Source organism: Macrosteles quadrilineatus, unplaced genomic scaffold (genome assembly GCF_028750875.1).
Source record: "Macrosteles quadrilineatus isolate MER2022 unplaced genomic scaffold, UCM_ALF_1.0 Scaffold_3__2_contigs__length_128488019, whole genome shotgun sequence".
Lineage (NCBI taxonomy): Eukaryota > Metazoa > Arthropoda > Insecta > Hemiptera > Cicadellidae > Macrosteles > Macrosteles quadrilineatus.
The window spans coordinates 22883109-22900190 of record NW_026542596.1 but is presented as its reverse complement, the minus strand read 5'-3'; the positions used below and the strand labels follow the sequence as shown (position 1 = coordinate 22900190).

The 17082-nt window shown below is 35.1% G+C and overlaps 2 protein-coding genes across 2 annotated transcripts in view; one reads left to right on the top strand and one right to left on the bottom strand.

Moving 5' to 3' along the window:
* Window positions 1–2649, bottom strand: part of LOC128988372 (succinate dehydrogenase [ubiquinone] flavoprotein subunit, mitochondrial-like) — a 28352-nt gene extending 25703 nt beyond the window's left edge. Inside the window, exon 1 of the mRNA XM_054409614.1 lies at window positions 2514–2649. Coding sequence (XP_054265589.1) covers window positions 2514–2573 — 60 coding nt within the window. The 5' untranslated portion in view covers window positions 2574–2649. The remainder of the gene's footprint in view (window positions 1–2513) is intronic.
* Window positions 2650–4054: 1405 nt separating this feature from the next.
* LOC128990389 (cytochrome c-2) lies at window positions 4055–9254 on the top strand. Its single transcript, XM_054412738.1, has 4 exons — window positions 4055–4171; window positions 6522–6586; window positions 7311–7452; window positions 8731–9254. Exons 2-4 carry the CDS (start codon window positions 6548–6550, stop codon window positions 8874–8876), a joined length of 327 nt encoding a protein of 108 aa, XP_054268713.1. The 5' UTR covers window positions 4055–4171; window positions 6522–6547; the 3' UTR covers window positions 8877–9254.
* Window positions 9255–17082: the final 7828 nt, after the last annotated feature.

The window sequence follows — 17082 nt, the reverse complement described above, 5'->3', positions numbered from 1 at the left end:
GAAAATACACAATGGATGGACTATACTCACAATATGTTGATATTTTTAGGGAAAGAAATACAAAAACTGAATACTTAAACTACGATATTCTTGAGTATGGCAGATTGCGTGAAAATATTACAATAATATAGGCCTAACTTATATGGTTCTTACCGTCAACGCAATCAGGGGTGATATTCCACTATGGCCGTTTCGGAGATAACTCCATCGTCAGGTGCGTAGTGGTACACTAAACTATAGTCTTGTCACATTTAACAAAAAAAAATCTTCATTTGCATTGCGTCATGTGGGGGGACAGGGGTCTAGACTTTACCTCAGCCCAGTCACGATCAATTGTCAATGTCCCTTCATGTTTATCGTGTTTTTTGTAATGTGTGCCCGTTCCGTGTCTCGTGTTTTGTAGGTATATGTTTTATTTATTGAACTCTGTTTGTTAACGACCTTCGAATGAAGTGATCACTTGACACCTTGAGGCCTGAAGATGGTTCAAAATAAGAACCGAAACTAGTTGCCTAAATCAGCAACAAAGGATTGCTATTGCAGGTGTTGTTTAAACATGTGAGAAGGTATTTGTAAGTATAATAGGCCTACAGTAGGCCTAATCCGGAGGCTAAACAACTATTAAAAAAAATTTAATTTATTCTCGTAAAATACAAGTAATAGAGGCTATGCCACTGCCACTTCAATAACAACATGATTGTCTTCATTTCAACCCTCAACGTCTGTTAACTAATTAAGTTAATGTTGCCAAGGTACATAATCCGACATTGCATAATCCCACAGAGCATAAAAGTGAAAGCGTGCCACAGTGCATAATTTCATGTAGACTATAAGCAACTAATAAATAATATGTGCAATTAAGGAAACCCTAAAAATGAGAGATTCCATGGTTGTAGACTAACAATATTTTCTTTAGCCCTAATACTGCAGTAAAGTAGTAATCATTGAAACCCTTTTATATTACATTAAGCTCAGCTAATCTAATCTAATCTAATCCAGGAACCTAACCTAAGTTTAACCCAACCTCACTCTTAATTTTCAAAATTGCATTTGATAACAGAAAAGACATGTGAGGAAGATAGGTTAGACTTTATGTGGGTTCATGACTGTATTAAGTTCTTTAAAGATAGGTTAGATTAGGTAAGTTAAAGTTTAGGTTATAATGAACCGACTCATTAATTTACGTTACGTGCAGTCTGTTTAAGTGGGTGAAACAAAATAACTTAAATAGCACTGCAAGCAATTTTGATATTGTTTATTTCATTGCATTTCACCAACTAATTTCAATTGTACAAAAACAGTCTGGAGGTAGCACATAAATTAATGAGTCGGTTCATATAACCTAAACTTTACCTACTTTCCTAATCTAAAATAACTTCACTAAAAACACTAAATACAGTCACGAATCCACATAAAAACCGACCTACCTTCCCCACATGCCTATAAGAGCCTATTATTTAGTTTAAAAACTAATTGATTGTATTCCGCATTAACACACTCACTCCTGGGTGTCTCGTGACTCTACATACAGAGGAGTGTGACGGCCGGTACTGAACCTGTTGAGGCTCTCCTTACTCAGTCCTCAGCCCACATACGGGCCCAGCCAACCGTCACCAGACTACGCCATAATACCATCAGTACCGCTAAATGAACCTTAGATTCGTAATTTTAACCTACGTTTTATAGCCACTTAACTTAGGAATCTCTCCAACAAAAACCGATTGCATTTTTGGATTCAGCGTGAAAAAAACTGTAGGCTAAGTAAATTAAGTTAGACATATAAAAATTATATCACATCCCAATGCAGACACACTAAATAATTGCCAATCAATCAATAAATGTGACTTAGGCTATTACCGGTAACTTTAATTTTAAAGTGTAAATAGGCCTAAACTTATTGCTGTGCAGATCAACATTCCTAATAGAACATTAAAATACAATTTAAATGATCGTTGTTTATTATTAAGGCTAAAGTAGCCTTAAAATACAAGAACATCCTAATTGAATTCAGAAGAAACGAGAAGGTTGTCTTGTGAAACGTAACGTAAGATATATTGGCTCTTCAGAGGCTAACTTCAAATAATGAATTTCCATAATCATAGATGGATATCCGTGATAACTGGTCTATTAAGGGTTTTCACAATCACTTTAAAAGACTTTTATAAATTCCTATCATGGATGAATTTAGCTTATAATAGGCCTACAAGAGGAATTCCTACGGGTTAGGCTAAATAAAATAACAGAATGCAGTTGATTGACTAATAATGTTATTGACTCATTATAAACATTAAATACACTAAACAAATACTTGAAACCAATCTAAATATTTATAGAAAAAACTTATATAACCTTGTGAAATTCAAGGAACAGAAAAGCTTAAGCTGACCAGGTGCCTTAATAACCGACATTACATAATCGGTGAAATAAAATAACAAGGACAGTTATAAAACAAGAAACCAAATTTCTACCTATAATTATTATTTTTTCTTAGAATATATAGCTTAGATATTTACCACGCTAGCAAAAGCAGAATTCTTCCCCAGGACACTGCACAATTTCAAAATTCCTGCCATGGTAAGAGTACTAACACTAAGGTCAGTCAGTCGCCTAATCGCTCCTCTCCTCCTGATGGCGAATTGGTTTGGTAGGGAAGGGAAAGTGAACTAGAAAGACGACAGCCGACAGGAACAGCTGATTGACATTTAGATTGTTTTTGTTGTGCTTCACGTGCTTCAGGATACCAACAAAATAAAATGTATTCAACCAAATTGACAATACAATCAACTCTATATATATATAATCCAATGTATGTTTGTTTGTTTGTTTGTCCTTTATGGACTCCAAAACCGCTTGACAGATTGTAATGAAACTTTCAGGCATTATTAAGCATTATTCAAGGATGGTTTGTGTGAAGTTTGGTGCAGATCCGTCAAAAGGGCTCCGCCCCAGTGGAGTGGCTCTGGAGTTTCCCATGTTAACCTTATGAGTACTCATATTTAAAGGGAATCAAAGAATCTTATTAGCTGGTTCAACCATAGACAAAAAGAACTGTCAGCCGTGCTGCGGTTGCCATGGTTACCATAGGTTCCGGTGGACACCGCTGTAGTTTACGTAGCGCGTACGCCGTAACTACCGTGATGCTCCAAGCGGTGTGCGCCAGAACCTATGGTAACCGCAGCACAGCTGACGGTCTACAACAACTAATTTGCAACTAAAAGGTGAGTGAGCGTAGCGAACGAACTTCAACCTGGAGGCGAGTTAGCGTAGCGAACGAGCTAAGCTGAAGGCAAGTGAGCGCAGCAAACGAGCTCCAACCTAAAGGTGAGTGAGCGTAGCGATCGAACTTCTACCAGGACGTGATTGAGCCATGCGAACGAGCTCATCTTTGAAAATGAATGAGCTTTTGACATAAAACCACATTAGGACAGGACGACGTCTGTCGGGCCAGCTAGTAGTGTATATTTTATGGCTCGTAATACATAATTACACGAATCCTAGAAAAATACTGGTTTGGATCATAAACATAAACAAATGACGTTGTTGGCCCGAATCCTATACTAATAGCATTGAACATATGTTTTTGCAGTTCCATTTAAGCAATGTTAAATAATGTTTATTTTGGGGGCATAAACGTCATTTGTTTATGTATGATCCATACCGGTATTTTTCTAGTAATCGTGCATAATTACAAATACAGCTTGAAACTGTCAAAGCTGAGTCCGTAGTATGAATTGGGAAGTTCTGAGGTTTTCTTTTCAATGTCTATCAACATTAGAAGGAAATGTGACAAAAATCACACATCGTTGTGTTTTTGGACATTATTTGTAATTTTAAAGGTTTCATTACAATCTGTCGAGCGGTTTTGGAGTCCATAAAGGACAAACATACAAATAACAAACATACAAATATACAAACATACAAACATACATTGGATTTTAGAATATTAAACTCAGCAAAGAAGATGAGGTTATGGGGATTTCATATGGTGACGATACACCACAATCAACTGTTTTCTGTTAAGTTGTCTAAACTGAAAGTTGCGTCAGATTTGCCTGTAATTTGGTCTGCGCGTGCAAATCATAGTTTTTTGTTCCGGAAGAGGTCTTTTGAGCTTTCTGCTGTGCTCGCTTGCGGTTCGGTCGTAATCGCTAAGGTCAATCTTTTTGACAAGGTAAGTTGCCTCCCATTACCATCGATTATGTTAAAATCACTTTATAATAATTCTATAAAAGGAGTTAACATTAACATTTTAGTTAATAGAATTTTTATTACGCAATCCAATCCATTTCCACGTAATTTTCTATGTCTTGAGGTAGGTAGGTGGGCCTACATGCAATTTAACCCTATTGATTTTTTTAGAAAGACTAAACAAATTTGGTGTAAAGTTTAACATTAGTTCATGGTCTTATATTTTGTTGTTTCGTTATGATAAACCTGCAAAATAGTTATACGCAAAGTTAATTATTTGCCAAGGTCAAATGATGAAATTGGGGTCACAAGTTCACATGTTTAACCTTGACACATTTTTGCCCTATTTTACCTCCAAAATATAATAAATAATTAATTAATTATTAATTTATTGGATATTGCGATCTCAGGCTAATACCTTGTATTGTAACTTAGTTGCATAATCAACGAGCAAACTAAGAATAACAGGCCTATCTTGTTTTAAGAGGGATTTCAAGGTTAACTTAGTCTTTAAGAACTTACTTTTTTGGGTACAGTTTCGCAGAAAAACTACGACATATTATCTGATGAAGTATTAGTTTGATATAAATAACTTATCATATTGCATTATACTGGGTACCGGTACACTTTCATATCTGTTGGATCTAAAAACCGAATGAGTAATATTGATTATTCGATTGTTTAATTCGATATATTGTTTGGTTAGTTAGGTTAGTGAGCCAAAAAACAAAAACACAAAAAATACATACCATACATCTTGCAGTTAATTAGTAGTTAGGTATTGACCTTACCTAACTAACTAACCAAACGATATATCGAATAATCGATCGATATTTCCATTCGGTTGTTTGTGCCAGTGCCATCAGATATGGAAGTGTAGACCTACCCCATATACTTTTTATAAGATGTAGGCTAATTAAAGACTTAACGGTATCTATTGAATAACTTACTGGTTATTCAGTCATGTTTGTATATTTTCAGCCATAAGAATAAGCCTCTAACTCAACAGGGTCTTTTCAAGAAGACTCTTCACGGTGGTTACGTTATTTTGGTTTATTTGAATTTAGCCTGGTTTATTAACTTAGTTCATAAGTTAATAACAAGCGAGAAAAACCATTTATAATTTCAAAGAGAAAAATTTATAACTTAAAGATGTCAGTTTAATTCTTTTTGTGTTTACTTTTTTATGATTTTAGATAGGCTGAAAGTTTTATTTTTTAAATGGTACAGTACTCTAGTACCTTGTTTGTGATTATCATAAGTTAAACTGGGCCTAAACTGAATGAAATTTAACTTAACCAAACGTAAACGTCACAGCGCTCTGTTAAAGAGTGGCAGACAACTCTTTTTGTGAAAAACCGATAACATAAATTCAATTTTTATATCAATGAAAATTTTATCGATATTTAAGTAGCTTATATCTAACCAATATTTCATTCTATTGTATTTGCATACCTATTTTATTTGTAACTGTAGGCCTTATGCCTTATTTAAGATTAGGGCTTATATAACTTAAAAAGCCTTGCCAATCCTGCTTAGGTACCATCTATTATACTTGTTCCACTAAATTCATTAGAAAGATAAATTTATTCGATCATTAGGCCTAAACATCATACAATCATGCAATAGATCATGTCAATAATCAAGCTAACTTACAGCTATAAAAGGTTTACATTCAAGATGTTTAAAATAAGTTACATTGCTTAATAAATAATACAGGCAGGCTTACTCAATAATAGTCTATATGCATTATAAACGTGAGTATAAAAAATAAGTTAGATCACAGTTAAGCATAGCTTATAATATTTTGGCCCATGAAGACTAAGATATTAATAGGCCTACCTAGTTAAAATTACTTGCATACCAAAGTTAATACTTTATTTACTGGTTTGTACTAAGTTAGTAGGCCCCCTAATCACATGTTTAAAATGGAGATTAGCTTTGTTATAAATCAACGTAAACTTATTTGTTCCTAGCCCTGGTTTGATAGCGTTGCCATATCACCTATAGTACCATGATTGACCCAGTGGTGAATGAAATGAGTTGCGTTAATCAAAGCATCAGATTATTTCATTAACTGTGATTATTAACTGACTATAGTTCGGCCGCATAGAAAACGACCTGCGCGCTAATGGTAAACCAATGCTGGAGGAGGCCGCTTTCTAAGCGGTCGAACTATAAACCAGAATTTGCCAGCCACTCCTAACGCATATCTTTAATCACAGTTCATGAAGCTCTGCACTGTTCATGCATTAATGATTCACAATGATTCATGTTCATGGTTGTACAGTGAGCAAGCCCTGATTATAAACTAAAGTAAAATTATTTTACAGCCAAGTTTCCTCGCACTTGAAACAAAATGAGTGTACCGGCTGGAGATGCTGAGAAGGGAAAGAAGGTAACTTAATAATTCAAAATAACTAATCTAGTTATTAAATTAAGTAAAGATTCAATTTATAATTCAATTAAATGAGATAACAAAAATAAATTTTTTCATCGAGAAGTTAGGCCTATGGCAAATTTTATCTTGTCAAAATTTTATAAAAAATAATGGTCTCTAATGAAAATTAGCTTGCCTAAGTAAGTGTAATAGAAAATAATGATGATATTTTACGGATTATTCTTAGCATTATTTAAAAGTAAAAAACATTTTACCATCCACAATTGAACAAGCATTTAACTGCTTAATGATCTTTATTTCATCGCCTTTATTCTTTTTTATCAACCTATTGAAATGGGTTGACAATGACGTTTGCCCTTGTAATGTTATTTATTGACATGTATATGATAGAAATCTTGTGTGAAGGTCCAAGTTATCAATTTATTGCAGATGGCAGTCGATTTGTTTTTATCAAATGATTTAGGCCTATCTGCCAATTGACTGTTTCTCATAGCTATTGACCTATTATTGTTATCATTCTTTTTAACATTGGCACAATTCACTATTGTACAATAATTATTGTTATGCCTCTAAGCATCTAGGCTACAGTAAATGAAAATACACAATATTGCTTGTGTACAGTATACAACTTTTGTACATTCTATTTATTGTTATTTTTAGTGAAGGGACATTGTGAATGATATTGGTTTGTTACTGCTAGTTTTGATGTCCTGGTGTGTAGGTGTTTGTGCAAAAGTGTGCACAATGTCACACAGTCGAGAAGGGAGGAAAGCACAAGGTTGGACCTAACCTGAATGGCCTCATCGGCAGAAAGACAGGTCAAGCCGCTGGGTTCTCCTACACGGACGCCAACATCAGCAAAGGTCTGATCATTCTCCGCTACTCATATAATCATCTTAGAATTACCATAAAATATCTTAAACTGTTAAAAATAACAACATCACAAATATTTTATGAATACCAAGAGTTTTGTGATGTGTCTGATGATGCTGTTTAAAGGCCTCATGAAATTAAAAATTCATTGCATATTAATGTTTTTATTTTAAATTTGATTCAACCCAATATTACCAGTTCTTCTTGAAGATCTTTAACTGTGATGACTCATGCCTATACAGTGCTGTTAGAGTTTTAAGAGTCCTTGGAGCCTAGACGTTCTAACTCATAAAACAATTAAAAATTACCAAGCAAATTGCTAATCCCACAGTATACTAGATATTTAAATAACAATCACTTTGGTATTTAAAAAAATATTTTGAAGTGGTAAATAATTCTTCAGATTCTATTTAAAAAATTAAATTAATACATTTGAGTAATTGAACACTTTTACAGCAATACAAAATGTTTTAGCGAATTTCCCATATAGGGAATAAGCTATTACCGTAGTACTCATGGTAAGACCTGGACCCAGGACCGATTTACTTTTTCGTTTTGAGGTCCCTAGAGGCCAAAAACACCATCCGTTCAAATTCATATATATATATATATTTATATATGTGTCCGTTAGCGCGATAACTCGAGCAAAACTCACCCGATTTTGATGAAATTAGGTACAAACATGTAAACCCACGTTTATTCGAACGAGTTTGCGAACCAGCATGATCGGACTATGGGAACAGGTGTTTATGGGGGGTTTTATAGGGTAAAAATTGGTTTTTCCCATTTTTAACCCTAAAACTTAAAATTTAACATTTTCTTTCCTAACCATTTTGTAGAGCTTAAAAAAACAAATAATTTAGTATATTGAAGCGTTATTATGCGCCGAATGGTTACGGAGAAAATTCCAAAAAACTGTAAATTTATTATTCCCATGTTATTCTTATGGAGAATAAGTAAACTGTTGTAGTTTGCTTGTTTATGAACATATTTTGATCAAATTTGGAAAATGCATTCATTTCATTCTAAACTATTAACATTTTACAAAAAAAAAAAAACACATTTTACCCTCCCTGTTGCAGCAAACCTAAGTACTTGTTAAATTAATGTTATTTAAATAGGGAATAAATGTGATATTTTTAAGGAGACATTTTTGTGTAAATCCAATCAAGCAAATGGAAATTCGCTTAGTCTGCAGGTTTGCTGCGGCGGGGGTATTTTTAAGAGTTTGTTGTCTTTGTTACCAATAAATTTGATGTTCGGTGCAGGTATCACCTGGAATAAGGACACATTATTCATTTACTTGGAGAACCCCAAGAAGTACATCCCCGGGACCAAGATGGTGTTTGCTGGAATCAAGAAGCCACAAGAGCGAGCTGATCTTATCGCCTACTTAGAGCAGGCTACAAAGTAGAAGAATAATAATTGAACATGTGTAGGAAAAGTTTACAGACATTCGTGTCAACCACAACCAGCAGGGCTAATATTGATGAAACTGTATTAGGATCTTATCATTTTGCTGTATTATATATATTTATTTTCTGTATAGTAAATTATTCTTTTATCTAAGGTGTGTTTAAATGTAAAACTATTCCAAAGAAATAGGAATGCAGTATTCCTACATACATTCTATTAATGTTCCAAGTAAAAATTTAAACAAGTTTTTGACATAGAAGTAGAGGCAATGAAACTATTAATTCTCTGTTATTAAATAACTGCCACATTATGACATTATGATTTTCTATGAAAATTATGTGTTAATAAAATGTTACTCTGTTATTGTCAAACAAAACTGAGTCTCATTTAGTCCTGTCTTTTCAATTGAGTCTGATCCTCTTTGTAATATGAGATATAAACTTTAGAATTGAAGCCCTAATATTCTATCTTATTTTGAATTCCCAATCGTTTTAAGTTTACAGTGTTTACCCCATATCTAATGACAATATAGCCTAGTTTTTACACACTTGCCAGTGATGATTAGGCTATGACAATATTTGCTAAATTACCAATAATAAATACATTTCAAACTGTTTTTTATTAATGCCGAACATTTTTACATTTTCTTCTTTAAATGAACACTGTGATAAGTTTGTTGTTTCATTTTACTAAATCGTTTACAACTTAATTGCTTTTATTGGGTAACTAATAAGCTGATTAAATTGTTGCAACTTATACAAGTCTTTGTGTAAGAAAATGGAAATACCCTATTTATAACAATAGGAATATTAAGAGATTGTTGAGTTACATAAGCCAAGGTTAGTGAAATAAGTTGCATAATCGTAATAGTCTGTCATTATTGGTCTCTGTCTCTACTAATACAGAAGCAGGTTTTGACACTCATCTACTTATATAGAGTCTGGGGTCACATGAAGACTGTAATTTGAATAGTCCATTAAAAATATTTTCATCTCAATGGAACAGCACACTGAACTTTTCAGAACCATTAATTTATTTTTGCAGAAACTGTTTTGTAGCCTAAATCAAATGTTAAATGAATTCCAAACTTGTATTGTGTTGAAAAATATTTATTTACACATCCTGGCTAAGGTAAAAAATTAAATTACCACATTTAAAAATGTATGTGTCAACATTTTGTTTGTACATGATCTACTCTTCACAATTGAGTACCATAACACAGTGAGGCAAGCGGCCAACAGTTTGAATTATTTTGGGAATGCACTCCTCAAACTGGGTCACTCAAAGCGAGACCAGGAACCTATTTTAAGTCAATTGGGCCATGTTTTGTGTGTTGTGTTAATTTAATCCTTTTGTTTATTTTCCTGAAAAAACTTATCAAAAATAATTAACAGACATATTTATTTCATAGAGATAAATATTTGCCAACTAGTTATACCTTGACCTATAAGTCCTTGAGCTTGGCATTTTACACATTGATTGAAATGTTGCTACACACCCAACTTCATTTTTCACTTGTATCTAATTTCTTATCAGTAAGGAATATTTGTTTAAGCCAATCAACAATCAAGTTTCCACATATAAGTACTGTAAAAGCTAAATGATATGTAGTGAAGATATTTATTTACAAACATGTTGTATTACACGAGGTAGTCTGGCGATGTCGCCAGTGACAGTAGCTGGCAACGCACTTGCTACCATACCTAGTAGCCAGAATTTGTCTAGTTTTATAGCCAGTGGCGACCATTGTGATGGGGCTTAGTAGTCAAAGTGTGGCTACCTTCATGTAATAACATCCATAAGAATTAATGTCCCATGACAAGCTGAGTAGCCAGTTCGGTAGCTGGAGACATTGCCCAGCTACCTCGTGTAATAAGGGCCCAAGCTGCAGTGTCAGTCATGTGATCAGTCCATACCAGTCTGTTGACTCTAGGACTACGTAAGGCTGGACGCACACTGATCCAGCATTTCACCTGAAGCAAAATGTTGCACAACGATTTGCTTTAAGCGTTTTGTTTCTTTGCTTCTCCAGTGTGCGAGAGGTTCAAGCATGATGCAGCATTTGGTTTCAAGCAAAAATAAATATTATTTGTACTGGTACTCTACGGTATTGTTTTAACATGTGTGACGAGGAAGTCAACGTAGCTATTGCTGTATGTCAGTTTTTGCAAATGCTAGACTAAGAAAGAAAACATGGGGTTCACTCAAACAATCAGATGATAGACATTAATGCTCTCAGAAATTAAATCAGATCCAGAGAAATTGTACAATTATTATTGTCGAATACTTGCTACACTATTTTATTGGAAGGGTTTTTAATAATGTAAGTGATATCGTTAGAAATTATTATTTGATAATGTCGTGATGGTTATAAATAATGAACTAAATAACATGGGTTGTTTCTTAATTATCTAGTGACTGTATGGTTGTCAAAGTGGTAGCAAGAAAAATTAAACAACAATGTGGGAAATTCAAAAAATATAATTTTTAAGTTGTAATGAAACTTTAAAATGCATTTGTCAAGAGTAATTTTGTAAACAACAAAAGGTCGATTGAATTTTGAAAGCCACTAAGCTTTACTAGCTAGAAAGGATTTGGCGCATGCGCAGAACATTTTGCTCCTTGAAACATCAAACATCGTGCTGTATGGGATCCATTCGTCGAGCAACTGCTCAAATGTTTCAAGGTGTTGCGAGGCGCCTCGCAACGTTTGCTTGATCAGTGTGCGGCGTCCCATTGAAATACATGGGGCGCTCGTACCCAGCGAAACATTTTGCCTTGCAACACTTGCTTCAGGTGAAATGCTTGATCTGTGTGCGTCCGGCCTAAAACTAAAAATTATGGACGGAGCAATCTTATTTTGAACTAGCAATCTGCCCGTTCTATGGGTGTACTCAGGCGAAACCTTAATTTAATTTATAACAGTTGGTTAGCAAATCAAGTTAAAAATTTCTTTCCAAATATGCAGGATAAACCATTATACACGTAGCCCAACTGTTGTAATAGAATAGAAAATAAATAACTCTCTAAATTAATTATTTTATGTTAATTTATAAGATTCGACGTATTAATATTAAGTAGGGCCTACCTATCTTCTGGACATCTTACAAACAAAAGCTCTTTTAAAACAATATTTAGGCTATTTTAAGTATTTTATAACTTTTCGGGAGCTGATCTTATACATTAGTGTTTTAAAAAGTAGTTAAAGTTCTCCAAAGAAATTTCCGGACTTGCAGCCACATGGAGTTGCCCATGTAAAAATGCAGGAAAGGTAATATCCAGCTGGTAATATTATACCTTAGCTATGAACTGGCCTTGAGTATTAGTGCCATAGCTAAAGCTGAAATTACCAAACATTGAGTTCTTTGAATTTAGAATGGCAGCACTTAGTCTAATAGATTTGAATTTAATTTGGGTATCAGAGTTCGTTGCTTAGGCTTACTTGAAGAACAAGTCAAAACCTTACAGCCTCTAATGCTGTTACACAAACATTTCACATGTAACGTTCCATTACGGTACTCGATCAATTTGATAGTATGTTAACATTTCTTATCAACACTACCACTGATTTTTTTGTAATAGTGTAATGTGGGGGCAGTTCACTTAGACAACAGACAATATTGGTACAAACTATTTAATATTTTTCCTACAGTTACCTAACAATGTACATGTTCTCTCACTGATTTGAGAAAGCAAAGTGGCCAATTCGCTCACCAGTGAGACAATGTTAACATTGTCTCACTCCAGATTTGCAACGTGAAGGCACGAAAAAGGGAGCGCGTAACATGAAGACAAAGTCGTATGCGCTCGAAACACGTTGGCAGCCAGTGCTGCCAACGTCAATCAGCTGGTCTACAATCAGCTGGTCAGCTATTGTACTGCTGTATCATTAAATGTCATGTTAAAAGTTCACTTCTGTGTAAAAATATGTTACGTTTCTTTACCAATTTATTTGTTTTATGGTAACTGTAGGAAAAATATAATGTGGAACTCGAGTGCAAAGTGCAATTGCCTCACTCGAGTGAGTCAATTTCTCACTTTGCTCGCTAGTTGCACAAATAACTATTTTTGGGTATCAGTTTTGTTTAAGGAAAGGCTCTAGGCCAGGATTTTAAATGGTAGAAAAAGGAGGATAGCAGCTAGCTTACCTTGAAAGTGTGGGTAGGCCATAGAACAAGTAGAAAAAATATTCTATTTTTTTTTATTCTATTTTTGGGTATCAGTTTTTTCCTCATCATCTGATATTCTAGCAAAACTTTTGCAAGTAATGGGATCATAGATAATACAATATGTTCGATTTTAAGCAATCGACAAACTCTGGGGGTCTTAAAAGTTAAACAGCCTGTCAAAGTTCAACATGTAAGTCCTCTAATAGTTTTCAGGTGGTTTGACTCATCACTGTTCACTGATACACCGGATACTGAGGATTCATTCAGGGGGGACTGGTCAAAAACCAATGAGAACCTCTTCTGTGAAGGAGGGGGGGATTGTGGGAGAGGCCCTCACGTCAATTTAAGGAAAACTGTAAAATAATTTTTTAAGTTATAAAATTAAAAAACGAATGAAGGCTTACTAATCCAAAAAAAAATAGTTCATTCTGTTCATAAAATAAAATTATAAATGCCTCAAATTCTAACAAAAGATGTAGGCCTACTTAAGATGTAATCACATTTTAAGCATCGTTGACAAAAAGTTAGTGTCACTGTTGGGATTCGATCTGGTTACCTCTTGGACATCAACCAAGTACTCTAAACACTACACCACGCACGCAGATGGCTGTACTTCGTATCGTTGCGGTAATGGTGTTCCCCCAAGAGTGTGACGCATAGCGACACGCTATATTTTACATAGTGTGTGCCGTTCGCGAAGCCGGGCTGCATGACTATCTCGTTGCCTGCCGCGACTGCATAAACGCGCTATCCCCACCCTCCTAGACTCTTGTCCTCTCCTCCTTCTTGCTCAACCAACCGTCAGACGGAAAGGAAGCCAAAAATTCGCCGAACCGGACTCTCATGTTACGGATAAGTTTTTTACCTTAGCTTAGGACTAAAATTAATAGCAATAATGTCTGGCTAGTTCAGGAAACAAGCGGGGAGCCCTTCTGGCTCACCCGACTATTGAAATGAGGTCAATTAACTTTTAGCTGAGATGGCTGCCTTCAGCACCCATCCTTATCGAACATGAAATATTAAACCACATGTTCCCAGAATGTAACTTAGCAATTATTTCCAGTTATCCAAGTTCGGTTCTTAGTGGGAAGGATAGATTAATATGTAAATAGTTAGTTCCATAGTTCAAATCAAAGCTGGCTAGGCAGGTGTTCTGATCTGGGTAAAAGGTCTCCGTCCCTCTGGTCCCCAGCAATCTTCCTAATTTTATTGGTAGCAGATTCAGCAGGCTTAAATTAAGTTTGGTCCAGACACACCTATTCCTAACCTATTAGCCTTACCCTGTTTATTCCCTCCTGATTACCCGAATTCCCTCCTCCATACCATTAACCACCCATTACCCCATCATCTAACCCTCACCGAACGGCCCCCCAGCTACAAGAGAGGAGAGTGACATCACGCCCCCCACTCCTTCGCAAAAGAAGTTCTCATCGGTTTTTGACCAGGTCCCCGAGACACTAGTGCTTACTTTATACTCTCTGTTATACTTCACAATAACAACCTGAAATTAAACTAATTAAAACCCTTTGCAACTTGTATCCTTTGAGTTCGTCATGTTAATTTTTAACCCAATAGAAGCAATGACTATACACAGAATAGACTTCCCATGTAATGTAAAAATTTGAAAAAAAAGTGGTGCAATCTTTTGAGATGGTCTACCAACTAATGACAATATTCTGTGTTAACCCTTCCATGGCTATGGACGGATATATCCGTCAATCTTTGTTTACTTTCCAGGCTGAAAACGGATATATCCGTCCCGAGAAATTTCTTTTCTGGGCCAAAGATGGATGTCTCCGTCCGAAAAACGAATTGATATACAATGCTTATAATACGGTAATAAACATTACACTGCATTATAAATGGGTTTTTTTGTTTTGTGGTTGGCAATAATAATTGCCGCAGCTGTTTCGGCTATTTTGCACCATAGAGTGTGCGTAAGTAAATATTGCTGTCACTTCACACATGGGTTGTTAGTGAGTGATGTTTACATTTTGTGTTTTGTACTTTATTTTTATGTTATTGAGCTAAAGTTACTAATGCAAACTGTATGAAATTGGAAGATCTTATTGAGATGCTTAATAAAAAAGTATGTCTGAGGGGGGTTTTTAGTTTGCAGTGAAAATAATAGTATGGAATGTGATGGATATGATAAACCTGAAGTCTTTACGTAGTAGAAGTCTTGGCGGGGAATGGGATTAACTGTGTGGTTTAGATTTTCTTCAGAATTATAGATACATTTTTATGGATAAAAATAAAGCAAGGGAAGGAATAGCCTAAGATTGACGGATATATCCGTCTGCCGCCCACAAGAATATTCAAGATTATTGGCAGTGTTCTTATTTTGTGATTATCGCTCCGTCCACCTTATGTTTTTTGTGGGCCAAAGACGGATATATCCGTCAAATCAAATTTTATTTTCTTCATAACTTTTGTACAAAAATTAGTTCAGCCCTAAGGAAAATCTTTTTATGATCCATGAATTATTTCAAGTGAAATACAAAACACAACCACTTTAGTTTTTAATTTTTGTCAAAAAATAATTAAGCTCCAGCCTTTCATTTAATTTAGCCCTGGAAGGGTTAAGTGATAAATCAATCAGGAGTTTGCTATGATACTGCATCCATACACGGTTAGGCAAAAGTCTGGAACCCCCCCGTTAACTATTTAACCCGTTGCAGTACGAAAACCAAACTCGGCACATGTGGGACGGGTGGCGTCGTCCTGTAATCCAGCTACTAGGAGGTCACGAATTGTGGATATTTATAGGCATGCACTGTGGATGTGATACTCCCTGGTGTGGATTAACGTCTGCACGAGTGAGTACTACGACTTTCCGCAGTACTATCCTGATAATTAGACCAATTTGTATATACCAAGGAAAAAATGTGGTTCGGATTCCACTATAAACTGTAGGTCCCTTAGTTGCCATTAGCTGTATGGGCTATTAACCAGCTGTGTCTAAGGAATGTCGGCCTTAGTCACTAACAAGACTACAAGATCGCGCCACTCATCCTACACTCATCTCCATTCATACTTGGCTTAAAATACCTACTATGTATGGTCGCCATTTCATCGAATAGTATTAACAGTATTACAGCATGAGAAATTGCACTTTTTCATCACAGTTACAACTTTGCCCCAGCCCCCAAAATCAGGGTATACGTCTACACTTTAGAGGCACTTAAACAAGCAGGCTAGTGTATTAAAAAAACGGGACTTTCCAGAACTATCTTTACAACATGTTGCAGCTGTATTGTTACTTGTACAAATTTTTTTTATCGATGAACTGAGGATATTTTATGTAAAATTTGACCACTTGTTCAAAAGTGGAAACCCATCTATGCAACTAAAGGAAATGATCTTACAAGGTGTCTACCAGTTGATCAAACTAAATTTCAGTGATTGACACATTAACACGTTATATAGAAAATTTCATGAGATGAAAAATTCATTCTCTCTTAGTAATGAGTTGGAATTTACTATTCATAAAATTTTTCCCTGTATTAAGAGAAATTTGCAATTGGACTCAACTGTGTAAAAATGAAATCTCCAAAACAGTTTTGTCCTTACAATTTTAACCCATTTGCGTCATGTTGTTTATTTACCAAAAATCCCAGTATCAATTAAACATTAAAAAGGAAAAAATATATATTAGACTATTTTTTTATGTTTTATAGCTGAAAATAATAATAAAATGAATATATTGTATACAATTATGTATTTTATATGTAGTACCGGGGGACCGAGCCATGGCTCGGTATAGTTTATTTCGGTAAGTCAGGGGCTCAGTCGTTAGCGTTACGGACTTCGGGCCCAAGGCAGCGATGTTGTGGGTTTGTATAATGGTCACTGTCGCAGACATTTTATCAGTAGAGTTCACCTTCGTACTGTACCGGCTAAACCCTTGCTTTGCTAGATAAGTTACACGAGCAGTTAGTCTATGTGGACGGGCAAGGTTAAAAGAGGCCGCCAATCTCTTAAAAAAAAGTTGATTTCGATTGTAAAAAGATTTTTAAAGAAACTTGCGTTTTA